The following is an 18,737-nucleotide window of genomic DNA, read 5'->3' as shown; positions in this document are numbered from 1 at the left end:
TGCAGGATATGCTAATTCTTCCTTAAGATCTTTTTTATATCACAATGTGCCAAATTATATTCGATTAATAGTCTGCATACATTGGGGTCCCGACCATCAATTGCACTTGTTGTTAATGTGTCCATATCGTGCTGGTACAAAAAGGATTCTCTATTCTTCATTTTTGTCCTTTTTAGTGCATCATCTAGGACGTTTCTGCAGGTAACCTCAAGCAGGAATCTTCTGATCATTGTGGCAGCTTCCTTAACAAACTACTCCTCCATTGAGCATATTCTTCGGTCTCTTAATATCAGGCCATATGGAATACTTCAGTTTAATATTTTTGGGTGCTCAATATCGGCATGGAGAATAGAATCACTGCAGATTCTTTTTGATCAACTGTAGTATATAAGGCATTTTCCTATAAATTTAGAGCAACATCCAAAAATGTTATGTTGTTTGCACTGTATATTTTAGTAAATTTGAAATTCTGTTCATTTTGATTCAGAAACCTTATGAACTCCAACAAATGGACATCACCATCCCGGAGGATAAATAGATTGTCAATAAAGTGGGTGCAGATAACCACATGCTCCATAAATGTATGATTCTCCTTAGCCCAGGCTATCTCTTTCTCCCACTACCCCATGGATAAATTTGCATATGTGTGGGCGAAGGCGGTCCTCATGGCTATCCCCTGTGCTGTAGATACCATTTGTTATTAAATATGAATACATTGTGTTTTAAACAATATTCCAGCATCTGAATTATCATTTGAGTAGGCTCCAAATATTATAATGGTCTGTCTCTCAGAAAGTACTCACAAGTTAAAATACCATGATCATGGCTGATCCAAGTATATAATGATACCACATCTAGTGTCACCATGATGTAGCTTGATTTCCATGCAGTATGATTAATCTTCCAAAAAAAATCTATAGTTTTCTTTGTGAAGGAGAACAGACTTGTTACATGCGGATGGAGAAATAGACCCAAATACCTCAAGGTGTTTTCTAACAGGGTTCCAATGGAATGCACAGTAGGTCTCCCTGGTGGTCTGTGGAGGTTTTGTGTATTTTAGGAAGAAAATAAATAGTTGACCTTTTCGCATTGGTCACCCATGAATACTGATATTCTTATATTTCAAGGAGGCCTTCAATCATTTATATAACAATGTATGATTTCCATACTTTTTACGGGATTACCTTTTATAGTGTTCCACTTCTTTTAACTGACGATGAGCTTCCAATAAGTACATTTTCTTATACATAATGACTATGCTGCTCCTTTATACAAAGCTTTGATTACCAGAGATTCAATGTTCTTTAAAGCACTGATATCTTTCCAATCATACCAAGTGAAGTTGCCTCCTTGGCTCTATTTTCCTCTCCTTCACAGTCCATTAACATCCTCCCCCACTATCTCATCAATATCAGTGGGTATGTTTCATCTGGGAGCTCGTTCTTGTGCAGAGCAGGCCATCGTACTTATCAGAAAGATAAACAGGATTCAGCTGGGCTGGAATCACTGCATGGGCTGACCTTTGGACTAGGCCTGGGCGAAGCACTACGCTACGCTCGCGTAGTTTGCGAAGTTTGCGCTACTTCGCACTACGCGAACTGCACGTAGCACAGTGCGAACACGCGTAGCGTAGTGTTGCGTAGTGCTGCGGTCATTTTTTGCTTGCTCGCGGTCCTCAACGTCAAGTTGGCGACCGCGAGCAAGCAAAATGACATCCTGGCGAGACTTTTTCCTTGTTCGCGATCGCGAGCATGGAAAATAAACCTCCCGGCGAGATTCCCAACGCGAGAAGGTCAGGTTTCTCATTGCGAGGGGTCGCGTATGCTCGCGACCGCTCGCGATGAGAAACTACCAGTTCGCGTTGAGAAAGCTGCAGCTCGAGTAAAAATCTACTCGAGCAGCAGAAAACTACAGCTCGCACTGTGCAAGATGCCATTTTCAATGATTGCACAGTGCCGGTTGCTTGTCCGCACTGTGCAATCATTGAAAACAACATCTTGCACAGTGCGAACATGTTACTTCGCAGTTCGCGAAGTGCTACGCGTAGCTCGCGTAGTGCGAACTTCACTTTGCGTAGCTTCGCGAAGTGCTACTTCGCGAACTACGCCCACCCTTACTTTGGACCGACATGGGCTCAGATTTCACTCGTACAAAAACCAATGAAATTCAGCAGTTATAGTGAATAGCTAACTATAACATTGCCCCCACAATGCACTGCTTATAACCTCACACATTAAATCATGCATGACATGGTCAGTGACATCACTGATGACATCTCAAATGGCATCACCATTGACATCACTGATGATATAATTCAGAAAACCAATCACACACCTACTCAAACACCCTCATACAGCCTCTCATATACCCACTCAATACAACCACACAATTTTACTTATGCGGTAGCTTAGTATATATCATTAAGTCTTAGAAACATTTACGAAGCACTTACATTCACTGGCTATTATCATCAGTGATGTCATCAGTGATATCATTTGAGATGTCATCAGTGATGTCATTGACAATGTCATGAGTGATGTAATATGTGAGGTCAGAAGCAGTGCATTGCGGGGCGTAAGTTATAGTTAGCTCAGGTCACTATAACTGCTGAATTTCATTGGATCTGTATGAGTGAAATCTGAGCCTAACTATAACTTCTCTGTAACCTTTTTTTCAGTGAATGTCTATGTTTTTTAATGTTATTTCCTAAATATACCGTCCTGTAAACTTTTGTTCTGTTAGTAAATTTCTAAGGATTTAAAAAATATATATTTCCTAACTGTAACCTGTAACCTTTGAGAGTGAGTTTGTGAGTGAGTGCATGAGTGTCTCAGTGGGTGTTTGGGTGGATGTGCAAGTGTCTGCGTGGGTCTGTCAGGGGGTGTGTGAGTCTCTGAATGGGCCAGTGAGTGGGTGTGTACGTCTCTGAATGGGTTTGTGAGTGTGTACGTGAATCTCTGAGTTGACCTGTCAGTAAATAGAAGTCTGAGTGGTTCTGTGAGTGGGTGCCTGAGTCTCTGAGTGGGTCTGTGAGTGGGTATGTGAGTCTGAGTGGGCCTGTTAGTGGGTGTATGAGTCTTTGAGTGGGTCTGTGAGTGGGTTCTTGAATCTCTGAGTAGGTCTGGGGGCGGGTGTGAGCGTGTCTATGTGGGTCTGTGAGTGGGTACATGAGTCTCTCAGTGGGTCTGTGAATGGGTGCCTGGGTCTGTGAGTGGGTGTGTGAGTCTATGAGGGGGTCTGTGAGTGGGTGTGTGAGTCTCTGACTGGGTCCGTGAGTGGGTGTGGGAGTCTCTGAATGGTCTCGTGAGTGGGTACATGAGTCACTGAGTGGGTCTGTTAGTGGGTGTATAAGTGTCTGGGTGGGTCTGTGAGTGGGTGCATGAGTCTCTGAGTGGGTGCATGAGTCACTGTGTAGGTCTGTGAGTGGGTACGTGAGTGTCTAAGTGAGTCTGTGAGTGGGTGGGTGAGTGTTTGAGTCTGGTCTTAGCCTGGGGCAACAAGGAGAAATTATTAATTTATTCTTGTTTTTGCTGTTTCCATGTGCGCTGCATTCTGCACAGGCAATTTGCTGTTTAAGTAGAAACAGCACATCGCCATTAGGGATTGTTCAACTGGGAGAAGGTGTCCCTTCCTCCAAATAAACAATCATTAGAAAATGACGAGTTGCAACTTCTCTATGTGCTGTAGAATGCAGCACACATAGAAGTTACAAATCACCATTATTAATTATTTATGTGACGGAAGGAACACATTCCTGCACATGAATAATAATTCCCTGCAAGGCAGGCCCCCTTGGGTTCCTGTGTTGGCACAAGGCAGCTAAATTTAGCGCCAGTGCTAGGAGAAACACAAGGGTGTGCCACATGATTGTATATACAGCAAATCCCTGCATTTCCAGAATGCCGGAGCGTGGCGTTACCAATTGTGGCATAACACAGCGCTCCGCCATCCTCTTGTACATATTCCCCTTGGTCCAAAATATAACTACCTACTTGCGACCGCCAGTAGGGGGGTCAGCACGGCCACCCTTCATAATTAAAATTAAAGCACCGGGAAGGTGGTGGTCCCTGAAGCTCTGAGGAAAACCAGGAGGGGGATCACTGCAGCCCACCTTCATTATGTGAATAAATCTCTTTGGAGGTGGGGCCCCGGGGCTCTAAGAGCCTTAGAAGGGGGGCACTTACCTCCCCTTTTTAAAAAAATGCCCCTGGAACCTGGCCCACCCGTGGGCTAATTTCAAAACAATCACAGGAGACCATCCTTGTTTTTTTTGGTGTGAATTCACAGATCCACACAAGATTTTGCAGCAAGATTGAAAAAAATATGCTTTTAAACCCCAACCGGGTCCCTCTGGGACCCCACCACTACACAGCAGCGGCCCATGCAGGTAAGAGCAGTGGGGATGGGTCGGGGGGATTTTGACAGATGTTCACGAGGGGTTCATGGTCGCCTGACGAAATCACCCCCCACCCGGCCCCACCGCTCCACCGCTCTTACCAGCACGGGCCGATGCTACCACCACATCTAGGGGCTCAGGGTAGTCCTACCCTGCTCCGTTTTCTATATTTGTAATGTTTTTATGGAAAAACGGAGTCCCAAGATGGCTACCAACACTTACTGTTCGAAGTTTTGGCAGCCAATTAAATTTCAGCACTGAGACTGTTGGATCCATGCCCCTAGGTATACAAATTAGGATTTCAGTTGATTTGTCTAAAATCTCTGAATGGATTTACACCAAACTACAAAAAGGCACTACTCTGGACCAAGATCTGGCCTTCTGCCACATTTGGTGTAATTCCATTCAGTGGTTTGGACTGTAGTCATGTGCAAAACCCTATGGGTATTAACATGGGGAAAATGCATTTTGCGACCCCCCTTTTTTCTTGACCCTGCTTCACGAATCACCCTGAAATTGTTAAGACAGCAGCTGAAGTTACTAGCAAATTAATTTTGAAAATTTAGTGGGAATTTGACAATGGTGCCAAGGTTATTGGCAAAACAAAACACATTTATTCTATGTAAACTAGGTCCTAACAATAACTACCTTCTGGCGACCACCAGTCGGTAATATATAAGATCTCGGTAGCCCACCCATGAGGAGTGACTCAAGGGTGGGATACATGCCTAAGGAAAAACAGTTTGGGGATGTGTTTTCCCTCCTTGTCTATGTCTCCAACTTGTCTGCAGGAACAAAAGGCATCCCGCCTGGGATTGTTGCAGGCCGTCCTTTAGAGGCAGCTTCCTCTTTGAAGCTTGCCTTTTGGTCTAACACCCGGAGTAGCCTTCCTGGGTGAGGAGGTAACACCTCACTCTGTGGCAACGAACTTTGTTCCTTAGCCTGGGAGTTGTTCACATGTCTAACGCCTTGACGCCTTTGGGTATTTTCCGGGCTTTATAAATCCCCTCAAATCAATAAAATCAAAACCCCAGGTGGACAGAAAATTGTCTGTTTACTAAGGCCTGCATAAGGCCACTGGACTAGATAGACACAGAATGGTAACATTCTAAAAGTTGTTTAACCTTGAAAGTGACATAAATCTTGACTTAGAATCAAGTTGGATTTAATGCCATGATAAATGTGATACCTTACAGTATCCAGTTATGTAGTCCTATTCAGAAGTTAGCCAGGCTGGAATACCAGCCGTTATCCCTGTGTTAACGAATGGGGATAGGAATTTTTCCCCAGCAAAATGACAATTTTGAAGTGTTGCTGTTAAGAAGCATAAATGTTTTTTATGGCTTACTTAACAATATACAGCTCCTTGCCATAGGACTTCATAGGCCGTCCTTAGGGAAGTCTAACATATAAGGTTAAGGGAGTGGTGGCTTTGCCATTGGTTTTAATAGCAAATTCGAACTAGCATTGTACATATTTCCCTTCCAGTTTGCAGTGGCAGGCTGGGAGCCATTTTGTCCTTTGTCCCACTCAGGGAGGCACAACCAGTGCTGCAGCCCTGTGTGGACACTCTGTTTTACATGCCCTGGGTACAATATACTCGGCACTTATAAGTAAGTCAGTACTTGCCAATTGAGTAAAGCCAATTTGACATACTTTTTCTAAGGGTTAAGAACACTGGCACTGAGGTCTGGTTAGCATGCCTCAGTGCATTCTCTGAGTCGAAATACCGGCAGCATCAGTCCAAAAAATGTGGGGGTGAACATACAAAAAGAGGCATTTTCTTACAGCAACTCTTATAGCAGGCTTATAAAAAAACTTGGGGCACATTTTTTCCCCAGCAAATTAAGACCAGTCCCTTTCAACACAAGAAGAGAAGATTAATGGAATTGTGCACCAATGACGGTAATTTTTTCACTACTATGAAGATATTGAGTCCGGCAGAGTATCTACTTTTGTCATCCGTTTAATTCAATAGGTACAAAAAAGCATCGTCCAGCCAACGCATTTTGTTCAGATTGGTTACTTGAACTTCATCAGGGCTAATTATCAATGATCCATGTATACGTAATCCAATGACGTCGTAGGACTCTTACACCAGAATGATAAACTCAAGCATTTGCGAAGTTTAATTGCACGTATATATTAAGTCTCAACACACTTCATTTCTAAATCTTGAGTATGCTCATGAAAGAGCATACTCCTTTAAAGACATGCAACCATTTTTCAGTCCACAAAAATAATATGCATGGTGCAGATTTTCACAACAAGTGTGCTACCGGTGGCTTTTACAATACTATACTACTTTTCAATGAAGAGGACTCTTACCCCCGCAGATTTTTCCTTCAATATCTTCACACTGCCGGTCATCACATTCACAGTTTTTACCATGGACTCTGCTATCTCCTGGTGGGAAGCAAGTGCACTGGCCACACTCACATTTTCCTAGGGAAAAAATGTAAATGAAAAAGGTCAGAACATTTCTGATTCACAGGAAATATTAGTACACTCTGAACATGAACAGAAATAAACACATGACTCACAGATATCAAATGCAGTGAACAAGTTCACATGTCAATGTGCATAATTATCTTCAGCAGTCTTCTATAAGTAAACCTTTAGACAACAACATATTGAAACAGTCATGTGTCTATTTGTATTCTGGTACACATCACATTGCAATGATTGTTGTTCTACATTCTCACTTATTATCCTCTCACCACCAGTATGGAACGACGAAGGTTTCATACTGTGCTGACTGACATAAATAAGCTACCAGTACCCCCTATATTTTATTTTGTTACAGTGAATAACAACTCAAAAAAATGCTGGCTGTCTAGAAAAGGATGTTTTATTAATTGGTCATTCTAGTGTCGCTTGTTTATTTTAATGTCTTCTCCAAAATCTCTTTGGAGAAATGAAAACAATCAAAAATAGTGTCAGCGAACACACCCATGAATTAAATATCATATTGAGTGGCAGCGTCTTTCTTGTCTGGACTCGGTGGAGAGGGAAGGCTGATGATTTGGGTGACCCTATGTGCTAAGGTGTGAGTGCTGCTCAAGTCAGCCCATAGTGAGCCAGTGCTACATCTGAGTAGATATGGTGCTGTCCCACTCTCACCGTTTCATGCAACACACCACAGCAATTATGGTTACTGCGCTACAGTGTATGACTACATTGTAATTTTGCCCAAAGATTGTCTCAAACACACAAAGCCCGAAATAGCAGGAGGACGTTTGTATTAATATGGTTATGATATTCTGCGGATGTAGCCTCGTTTTTTCGGCCTCGGGCAAAACAGGATTAGGTAATTTCATCTGGAGGGTGGGGAATTGCTTGGTGCTGGCTCCCATTTTGCCCCTGGTGTTTCATGAGGAGTGGTGTTTCATGAGGAGAAAAGAGATCATGAAGAGAAGTAGGCTTGAAGAAAGTCTCCTTACAGAGTCTCATCCATTCAGCTTTTCTATTTGTATTAGTAGTAGTAGGATAGTAGAAGCACTAGTAGTAGTAGCAATGGTAGGAGTCATAGGAGGAATAGTTGTAGGAACAGAAGTTTCCATACTATCACTGTCATTGAAGATGAAGATAATAAAATTGATGATATCACTAATAATACTACTCCTACTGCTGATCATATAAAAGCTATAACTACTCATGTGACACATACTAATAACGCTACTGCTACATATACAAATGTTCATACTAAAATAATAGCAACAATAATAATAATACCAATATGCCTAATGATAGGTAACAGATTCACCATGAAAATCTATACTTAATTGAATTATTACAGCCTGCAAGTGGCACTGACATGATCATGACATCATAATTTCTGCTGCCAGTTCAGAGGACCCGGAACCTCTGTGTGCAAGTCTGCAAGGTACAGTGTGTGCCCAGCAGATTTGTTCCTAGTGTAACAAAATATGCAGGTCCTAAATGCACAGACGGAATATGGTATGGTGAGCTATGGGAGAGTCTGGAGGGCAGCTTAGGTGCTGTGCTCGCTAATGCACTTTGCATAGCAAAGTATTCCATGTTCATTACAGCTATGAGTAGGTTCCAACTGCCCACATGGCTGACACGTAAAGTGTATAGTTTGACCATATGCACCCTGTCCATGTAGGTCACACTCAGAGTATAATGTTTGATTGATGGGGCCGTGGCCATGTGGGTGAGAGGAAGAGTGCAGCGTTTGATCTGAGGGACTATGCCCACAACGGTGATGCTTTTAATCTGAATTTCAAGCACTTCCAACAACCTCTTTACTGCAATAGAGATCAGTATGAAATGAAAGTCAACATGAAGCAAGGCACTATTAAAGGCTACCCAACTTGTGGGTGAGTTACTGGCCCTCGAGAAACACACCTCTGTGAGGGTGTTGCTTGACACAGACTTTGGCCCACAAACACAAATACACACCTTTGTATTTCCCAGCTACAGATCAATTTCAGCAACCAATCACTTATGTGGACCAGAGAGGGATGTTGGCTCTACTGTGCCCACACCTGCTCAGATGAGGAGCATTGCCTGTTTTCCGTTCAGTACGCAGAGGAGGCGTGCACCACTATGGAGAAAGATCCATCTCTGGTAGGTTACCCAAGGCTCTCTATTACTATTGTATGACCCCAATGAAGTAATATTAAGAAGTGAACATCTGACATGAAGATTACAGCAAGTACTCTGAAGAAGACAGAGGGTTTGGGGATGCACTCCTCCACAATGGCTTTTTTATTCCTTGGAAAACTGAGGTCACCACTGGATTATACAACAGTGACCAGAAACAGATATCCGTCGTCTAATTATATTTTTGTCTGCCCACTTGACCAGATTTGGGCTCACCTGCCATTACACTGACAACACTCTTTGTAGACCTTCGGAGCTAAGGACCCAGATGAAGAAAGTGTTGATACTCCTTGTCCTAAGAGGGTTCTTCAACAGTATCTGGGGACACGCAGTTATCTTGGAGGAGAAGTTAAAAAGAAGAGATGGAACTAATGCTTCCAATGGCCTTCTTCTGTCCCCCAGCTTTTGTTACTGTCCCTCAATGGTCACCAACCCCCAGCCAGCCCTTCTGCTCTGATGGGCAGAATCCTGTATGAATAGATCTGCAGAAGTGCTCAGGACAGGAGTCAGACACAGAGAAATGCAAGCACTGGGATCAACCTATACAGAACTGTCTTTACGGTTACTCAGTGAATTTCTGTTGCCCTTCAGTATCAGAAGCAACCTAAGAGTGCAAATAGTCGTCCATGAAACCAATTGATCAACACTGTTAGAGACAGAGTGGTACATAAGCCAGAAAGTGCCCTCTTTTTAAAAACAGTCAGAAAACTGTAATCCTCCGACATCACAAGGGTGCATATTTGTGACTGTTTCGATTTCACAAATCCTCTCCAGCCTATACCCAGAAACTAACTTTAGCCACACAGGCCCTCATTAGTAGACTCTTAATTCTAATGCGGAAACAGTTGCCAGCGCCTCCTGAATTATGCGATTTACAAGAAGATCTTGAATCTCTTTAATTTCAAAGAGAGATTGTGGCTGCGGAAAACAGCTGAAATCTCCTTGATAAAGTTTGGTGGAAATGAGGAATTCCTTTGGGAATTGGACACAGAATTACTGATTCCCCAAGTAAGTCAATTTTTCTTAGTGAATCCTTGGAGTCCAACTCATAGTGGGCTGAATTTCCCCCACCGCTAGAATTACTTTTGCCCTTGGTATTGGTAACTCTGGGGGTGGGGTAATATCAGACCATTTTCTGGCTTCTTCCTAACAAGGGCCATATAGTCAAGACCTACAATGTTGTCATTCATGTAGAAATAGGAACAATAATGACACAGTCTTATAAAGGTATTCCCCCACATATTTTTTATTTGAGATTTCAGACATCCAGCCATGCCACAATTATCACCAGGGAGGCTGGTTGTGAGAAATTAGAGTATTAATGGAGGAGGCTGAGTTTCCACCTCAAATAATAACCACAGCACTTGTCAGGATGAACCCTTAAAGCTGCTAAGTTAACCTGGGCTCACCCCGCTGATAGCTATGGCACAAAGCAGACAAGCTTAATTTAGAGGTAATGATTAAAGTATTTAGACAGTACTCAAACAGTAATAAAGTCAAAACGCAACACAAGAAAAATCCCAAACCAATTCTGTAAATATAGAGTACATTTTAATGGATAAAAAGACACCAAAACTACAAACACTCATTGAGTAGAGCCAGAGTTATGAATTTTTAAAGCTTAAGATTCAAAATAGCATTAAATAGCACTAAGTGTGAACAGCGGTCACTTGGTTACACTTGACCAGGATAAGGGTAGGGATTAAGGATGACCTTGATGTAGAGTAGGTCAGATACAGGGACCAACTTTGTCCTGGTAAAAAGTTTTACCTTCGGACCTAGTATCTGGAATCCTCAGTGGGACAAGGTACCAGACAGTGTCTGTAGTGGACCCAACATTGTTAGACAGCCGTTGTACAAAGTCTTGGCTGTCTTATGGTGGGAAAGCTTAGAGAGGGAACTATTTGAATTTAACCGACAGAAAAAGGTCCCTCACCAGCTATATACTTTTCACGCCTTCAACCATTGAAGATTTCTACCTTCGGACTTCGCCATGTTTTTGAAGCTTGAATTCTTCCAGAGGGGCAAGACTGCAGACTGTAACCAAAGAGTGCTCCACATGGTCAGACACTGCGTCAGTGAGGTCCAGCTGAATAGGATTTGCTGCTGTGTAGAAGAACGTACCGGGAGAAACCTGAATCCTTTTTTTATATAACATTCTTTATTTATTTTATAAACTTAACTTGCACACCAGCGGACATTGACATATAAAGTAAAATGACAAATGATACAGTGAGCACCCACCCAATTTGCGACAAACATACATATATGTCATAGATACAGTATCAAGAGCAACCTGAATCGTTGGCCTCGAGCAGCGCACATTCATCGGATTGGCTTGGCAGTTTGGCCCCAGTCCTCCACCAGTTCTTGGAGTATAAAGTTGGCAAAAAGGTTCCAAGTCTCAGATTTCAGGAAACTTTAGGTGGAGTACACTTTGACAACAGTCAAGGATCCAGGACCTTGGGAACAGCACTTGGGGGTCAAGACCCACTTCAGCAGAGGCCGGAATCAGGACCCAGAGTAGGTCCAGTTAGAAATGGTCAGCTCGAAATGTGAAGAAGGGCCTCCTGAAGCTTGTTGTGTCTCTGTAGCCCAAACAAGAGCCTTATGACCCTTGGACTCCACTTCTCTGTCCTGGATACAAGAGGGAGAGCAAGGTAGATTCTTCAGTGATCTTTAAAGGTCACAGAGAGCAGTTCCAGTCCTTTTCTTTTCTTCTTCAGGTCCAGAACTGATCAGAAGAGGGGTTTCTGGTTGCCTAATTTATGCCTTGTGCCAGTCTGTGGGTGTGGGAAACTCCTGGCTGCTCCCTAACCAATAGGGCAAAAGTTCCCAAGAGTGACTCCATCCATGTTTGCAGCACCTCCAGTGGGGTTTAACCCCTTCGGTGCTCATGACGGAACGGTTCCGTCATGAGCGTCGGTTGAGCTGTGCTCATGACGGAACCGTTCCGTCATGACCACGCCCGCGCAAGCAGCGCTCAGCACAGCGGGGGAATCCGCCCCGCATGGAAGGGGTTAATGCAAACAATCCTAAAGTGTCCCTTTCTGCCCAAACCTATCATTGCAAAATATTTCTTCCTCTATGCAGAGCTCCTGTGCCCACCATAGAGGTATGTCTAGAGAAATGAGCAATCCCTTCTCTGTGGTCTCTGAAAAAACCATCTGTGGGCAGCTCCTCTTCCACTGGGCCTGGTGCCTGACTAGCTGAGAGGACAAAGGAAGGGGCAGGCCCAGGTGTTACTGACATTTGTCTGTGAGACGGAAGCGCCCCGTTGAAGTTAATTAAATTCCTGAGCACAGCCCAGATGGTCAGCCTGCCAGAGAAAAAGAACACCTCCTCACACTCAAGCCCTTGGTTCACCTCTGTGAGCAAGTTCACACCTCACTGAGGTGGCTATTCTCTCCTGGGTGACAGTTCATGCAAATGGCTTCTTGAGACTTGAGGCAGGTAACAGTGCCCGGTCTAATATATTTATTAGAAATTTAACTTTACCAATGAATTGGGTCTGTAATTAATATTTTTAAAAGTCCAAGAATTAATTCTGTTGCTGTTTCCTAGCGGAGATATCAATATTAAATTTAATACTGTATCTCAAAGCTTTCCTATAGAGAGCTAACACTTCTATAGTGATGTACCCTTTTGGGCGTTTTCATTGTAAGGACATGTTTAACACTGAAATTTTGCATGTCCTACTCTTAGATACTATGCCCTCTGCCTTTATGGGCAGTGATCATGTCATTGAATGCAAGGAGGATGACTTTGGCGGACCTCTCGAGATGAGCAGATCCTTCCCTGTCTAAACACTGCGGCCTATCCAAACAGCCTACCGCCATGAAAGAGATGAGATGCTCTTCTCTTGGATGAATTTCACACACCGATCTGACGGGTGTGGCACAAATATTTGCATTACACACGGACATGTGTATTTACCACGCGCTCCTAGAACTGTCAGTCTCCTTTCAATGGGTGCCCAGCTGGGCCCCGCGTGAGTACCCCCTGCCATTTTATGGTCGCATTCGATACTGGTGTGCACTTCCTCACACTGACAGGCTATTGTTAAACCTCAGGTGTCCCTCATTGCTAGGTGCTGATGAGACCCCCTACAGGTTGTGGGGTCGAATCGCCGTCGACACGCTGATACAAAACAAACTATCCCCTAGCCCTACTAATATGGTAGTAGGCAGTGAATGAATATTGTTTACTCATGCCATGGTCATTTTTGTAAGAATTGAAACAAAAAAAAATTCACAAACTGTCACTCTTGTAAATAGTAGGTTTACATTTTACATGGTACACCGCGCACTTCTTTTGATGAACTTTATTACGTCTATATAAACAGTAATTGTTTCCAACCTTATTGTGTGTTGACCGACTTTGACCAACAAATGTTGCCATTGCACTTAATCATTATCGTGTACTATACACATTGACCACAGGAGCCATTGTTCCCTGTTACATTATGGACAGTGAGGCATACTTGACTTATTGATTTCTAAAAGAAGGGAGAACACCATGTAAAAGATGGTCATTTCCAACACTGATTGATCCCATGCCTTGGACGACCATAGAATACTATTTGTTTAAAATGCGGTTAAATTATTGAAGTAAAAAATTTTTTTAATATAAAATCTATTTATAAGAATTTGTTAAAAGATCCACAAAAAATTTCAAGCCATAGCATTCCGAAATGGCCACTTCATCAGTTTTTTTTCCATGACGCTGCTGATTATGTGCACTGGATTGGAAGTGCACGTGACATGTTGGTGCCATTATGTAGAGAACAGCAGAAACAGGAAACAATTAATAACATTGTTAGTGTATTTCAAAACACCTCACTGCTTAGAATGAAGTCAGGCTGCACAAGACGTAAAATTAGAAAAATAAATACAATCATATTTCAATTTGCTTTTTGATGTATTGTAAATTGCCAATTATACCGTTCGCCGAAACAAATCAATCTTGCTGAGCTATTTTGAGATTGAAACGCCCACTAAACCTGTCTTAGAATCTAAAACATGTTTTAAATAGACTACTTTCTAGTTAATAAGTGGTAGCCAGCTAAAGCATTAAACAGCCAACTAGAACTGCCACTCTTTTGCAATTGCAGGAAACCTCTGTGCAACAGGGCATATTGGCTTGTAAAATACTAGGGGCAGATCTATATTGGAGATGCGCCACTTTTACGCCGCCGTTGCGTCACTTTTGTGACGCAGCGGCGGTGTAAACCCTGTGCCACGTTGCGCCATATTTACATCGTGACGCATCTATGGAGATGCGTCACGATGTAAAGCCCTGTGCCACGTAAAACCTGCGTCAGGTTTCACGTGGGCGTGTCGACAGAGGGGGGGGCGTTCCGTCGCAGGAACGCCCCTGAAAAGTGACTCAGTCAAATCTATAAGATTTGACTGAGTCACTTTCCCAACGCTGATGCGCCAAAACCCTGCGCCTGCTTGAAGCAGGCGTAAGGCTTGACGCACCATGTTAGGGATAGGGTAGGTTGGAACAGTGCTGGAGTTGCGTCGCGCTTGCGACGCAACTTCAGCACTGCGCCAACCTTACGCCATCGGATGCGTCACGCATCTGTTTATTCCTGCGCCATGATGCGCCGCATTGTAAACGCGGCGCATCATGTGTGGCGCAAGGGTAAACTTGTGTGACGCATCTCTCCTGGCGCATCCTTGCTGCTTTGCAGGGATGCGCCAGGAAACATAAATCTGCCCCCTAGTGTTTTTCAAGGAATAATGGAAACAATTGTATTAGAAATATTATACTTTTTAAATTGTAGGGCAGGGGTAATAGTTTAGTTTGAAGGCTATTGGTCTTTGATATTTAATCTTGCCATTGAAAACCTTCGGTCCAATTGCACCTCCGCGGCACCATGGCTGGCAAATGGCATTGTGATCCTCTCAATCAGTTCTGACTTTTTAGTCATGAGCACAATCTAAACCAAGCAAGAATCATAAATCAACAGGAAAGCAACGTTTGTCATCTTGGTCCTCAAGGCTCTTTGCTAGACTGGTCTGGATTGAGTCACAGGCCCATATTTATCAATATTCAAGCAACGCAGCAAGACACCATTTGTTGCGTTAAAGGGACAAGGCAGGAATGCACCATATCTATGAAGATATGGTGCATTACTGTTGGCTGCCTGTGCTGGAGTACAAACTGCTGCCTAACTCCAACGCAGGCACCCTTGCACCATGGTGCATACTGACACATTCCAAGGTCTACCAGTATTGTTAATCTGGGAATGATTCCAAATCCATGGGTGGATGTGTGGGAACAACCACACTCCACCTATGAAACGCCTCCCTGGGGCAGAGTTACGCAAGGCAGTGACTTGCCCTGCCTTGCATCATTCCAGATTTGCCAAGCTACACAGGGTCACGCAAGGTGGCCTTGCTTTGCTTGGTGAATCTCATTATAGGTTCTGTGTCGCCATGCGCCCCCTTCCGTGGAGCACAGGAAAAGCAAAACCCTTGATAAAGATGTCCCTCAGTATTTGAAATTATACTTGTTTCAACCCTGTGGTTAAAATTCCATGGGTCTCATCGGGATATGAAACAACTGCCTTGGTACACCCTACACCCTATTTTAAAGATAAAATGGAAGGTCCCCATTAGTAGTCTTAAATTAACACAATGACAACAAATTATTTCTCATTAACATCTTAGATAAGGGATGTTGGCGCAGTCACAGTGAAAGGCTTACACCAATGATGTGTTCACTTCCTCTGTGTTGTGTTACAGAATGTGTGCTACAGTGAATTAATAAATAATTGTTTTTAGGCCCTTACTTCAATTATACCATGTTGCCATTGTTACACTCTCAACATGGTGTTTTTGCAAGGATGTTAACCAGCTCAATATCTCATTAGGGTCAAAACATCAACATAATTAGAATATCATGGAATTTGTGGCTCCAGTAACTGACCAAATAGGGCATAAGCTTAACACGCATAATGGCTTACCAAAGTACAACCATCAGCACTCATCTCAACTGTGGCCATGAGCTATATTTTTTCCTTGTTCTTCACTTAGCAGTAAAGGCCCGTTTTGAGTGACCCAGTAAATGGGCTGGATTGCCCCCGAGCTGCCACCCCCAGAGTTACCAATACCAGGGGCACCAGTAATGCCAACATAGGGTAAAATCTGGCCCATTATGAATTGGAACCTAAGGGTACACTCTAAAAATTACAGGGGCAATCAGTAAGTGTTTTTTGGAATCCCTTGGTAATTCATCATTTTGGGCTGGACTTTCACCTCAAGATTTTGGCTGCTTGTAGCTGCTGAAATGAAATCTTGGGGTGAAATTAAGAGATCTACAGTGTTTCTGCAGATCCAATAATTCTGATAAGGCTAGTCACCAATCCAATCGGAATCAAGAGGTCCCTTGTAATGGCGGCCCAAGTGTGTCACTACTCACACAGCACTGTACTGTTTCACATCAAACTTTCAATCATAACATGTGCAACTCTAAATTCATATAATTTTTCTGTGGCCATTCTAAACATATAAATTGCTCTATATGTAGACGCTTCTTTTTTTTAGTTCGATGACTCTTGCAGTACAGACCAAAAACTTGAACTGGCTTCTCTGCAGTAGCTTGTTACTGAACCATCAGTAAGGTCTTAATGAGTGTCTTATATCCTAAGTATTACATTTATATGTAATCAGCCTAGGTCTTCCTAGCTGCTCAGCCAGAGTGAGAGATGGTAATGGAATGTTGGTGTGACTGTGATGAATGGAATGTCTGGGTGCCTGTGTGGATGAGTGGTGACAGTTGGAGATGGGCTGAGCAGCTAGGCAGGCTGCTCCTGGTGGGGCTGGTGTAGGAGATGTAGGAGCTGGTACATGGCTGAACTGAGATTGATTCTACCCTGAACTGGAAACAATAAAGAGGACTTGAAATAATACTACAAGGTTACCAGTGTCTCTGTGTGCAGGGTACAACAAAGTGATCATCACCCCATTTGTTTTCCTCTGCCCTTTGGTGTGTGGTAGGACGAGAAGGGGTCAAAAGACACAATTCAGAGGTTCAGGCGGGCATGTGCCTATGCTCGATCTAAGACAAACCTCAGAGACAATGCCACACCTGACTCTGAAGGACCCAGTGCAGGCTGCTAACCTGAGATGGTATACCAACAATGTGTCGTGTACAATATATCGCATGACAAAAATATTGCAATCCATTACATCAACATAGCCACCATATCACATATCATAAGGTAAGTAAAGGTGTAGTTAAGAATAGTAGATGTATAGTCACCTTCACTATGTAGTGGCAGGCGATGAAGTTAATGCAATATTTTAGTAGGTCAATTTCATCATCCTCAATATGGTGACATACCTACCCTGAAAATATACTTCTGGGAGTGGTGAATATTATTCGACCCTCATGTACACCTCCTTTGTTACATGATGACACAAAATACCAGTGGGTGGGATACTAGCTGTGCCTCACTAGTAATGCTAGACAAGGGCTTCATCCTTCCTCAGATCAACAGAACTCCCCTAACTGTGACTCTGGGTAAGAGTTGTTGGGGGAGAGTGTGATCAATTAGATTGTTAATACACATGAGGAATTAATTTGAAAGCAAGATTTAGGGTGAAATAGAACCTTGACATGACTATCCAGGGGTACTGGTTGTTGAACACAGGCTTGTGGGTGCTTAGGAGTTCCTTTGCTTGGTGGCTGAAGCAGCCACACAGGATTAGTATAAATAAAGTGTGCCACATCTGTAAGCTCTCAGTACCACCCTATTTATTTCAGTAGAGGCTAGCATGAAGGTATCGTCCTTTGCTGGTCTACTTCCTGTTTGCCCTAGCCCACTTAGATGCTGGAAGTAGAGATGTGGAGGGTGCTGCGGCACCCCTAGGATAGCCATGTTGAAGTTCAGAAGATAATATAAGCAATACAGAGGCTTTTACAATTTTTTTATCTTGCCACGTTAGCTGTGCATTCAAACACAGAGGTCAAATGTCAGACTAGGTTTTCAGACAAATTGCTGGTAATGTCTTTTAATGTAGAGATTAGCTTTCAATTCACTTTCTCTGACTGCAAAGTGAGAGGATTTTGCAAGTGAATTATGTGACAACCTTGCTGGGGTACATAGAGTTTGAAAGGAAATTATGTCAGTTTATTTCTGGCACTCAACATTTAATTACCTGTAAGTGAACTATACAAATACATCATAATATATCAGCAGCATGAAGAGAGTGCAAATGAAGCAAGCGCATTTTTATGATGGAAACAAAGTTCATACGGTCACAACAAATCAGGACACATTACACTGGTGTTGTGCAAATGATAAATATTTCCTGAAACCCAATTTTCACACATTATCGTTTGTGCGCTATATAGTTTTATCAGTAAAACTGGATGTCAGAGCAAATTTGGTGGCCCTTTCAATGGAAAATGTGTGGTCTTTAAATAAACTGCACTCCACTCCATGCTATAGAAATATATGTGCCATGGTGTACTGCAAGATGCACCCTTGGTGACATACTACCCCCTTACTACTCTCCTGCTGAATGGGTTTGCCTCATTAGCTATACTTATTCTTTGTGTGACACTTGGACTTTTCAGAGTCCCTCTGAGTTCAGTGATGTAACACTGGTTGCAGCACCCCACTCTGAAAATTGTTCCAGCACCACAGCCAGCCCAGCACACTAAATGGCAGGTATAGGACTCCCCTGTAAACCTG

At 43.0% G+C, this 18,737-nt stretch overlaps 1 protein-coding gene across 1 annotated transcript in view; it reads right to left on the bottom strand.

Moving 5' to 3' along the window:
* The window catches only part of ITGBL1 (integrin subunit beta like 1), a 1,349,590-nt gene that overhangs the window by 232,678 nt on the left and 1,098,175 nt on the right, over positions 1–18,737 (bottom strand). Inside the window, exon 8 of the mRNA XM_085622268.1 lies at positions 6,725–6,841. Coding sequence (XP_085478394.1) covers positions 6,725–6,841 — 117 coding nt within the window. The remainder of the gene's footprint in view (positions 1–6,724; positions 6,842–18,737) is intronic.

The sequence above is a fragment of the Triturus cristatus genome, chromosome 8 (assembly GCF_964204655.1).
Source record: "Triturus cristatus chromosome 8, aTriCri1.1, whole genome shotgun sequence".
In the NCBI taxonomy this organism is placed as follows: domain Eukaryota; kingdom Metazoa; phylum Chordata; class Amphibia; order Caudata; family Salamandridae; genus Triturus; species Triturus cristatus.
Note: the sequence above shows the minus strand (reverse complement) of the source record. Positions and strands in the feature narration are given on the sequence as shown.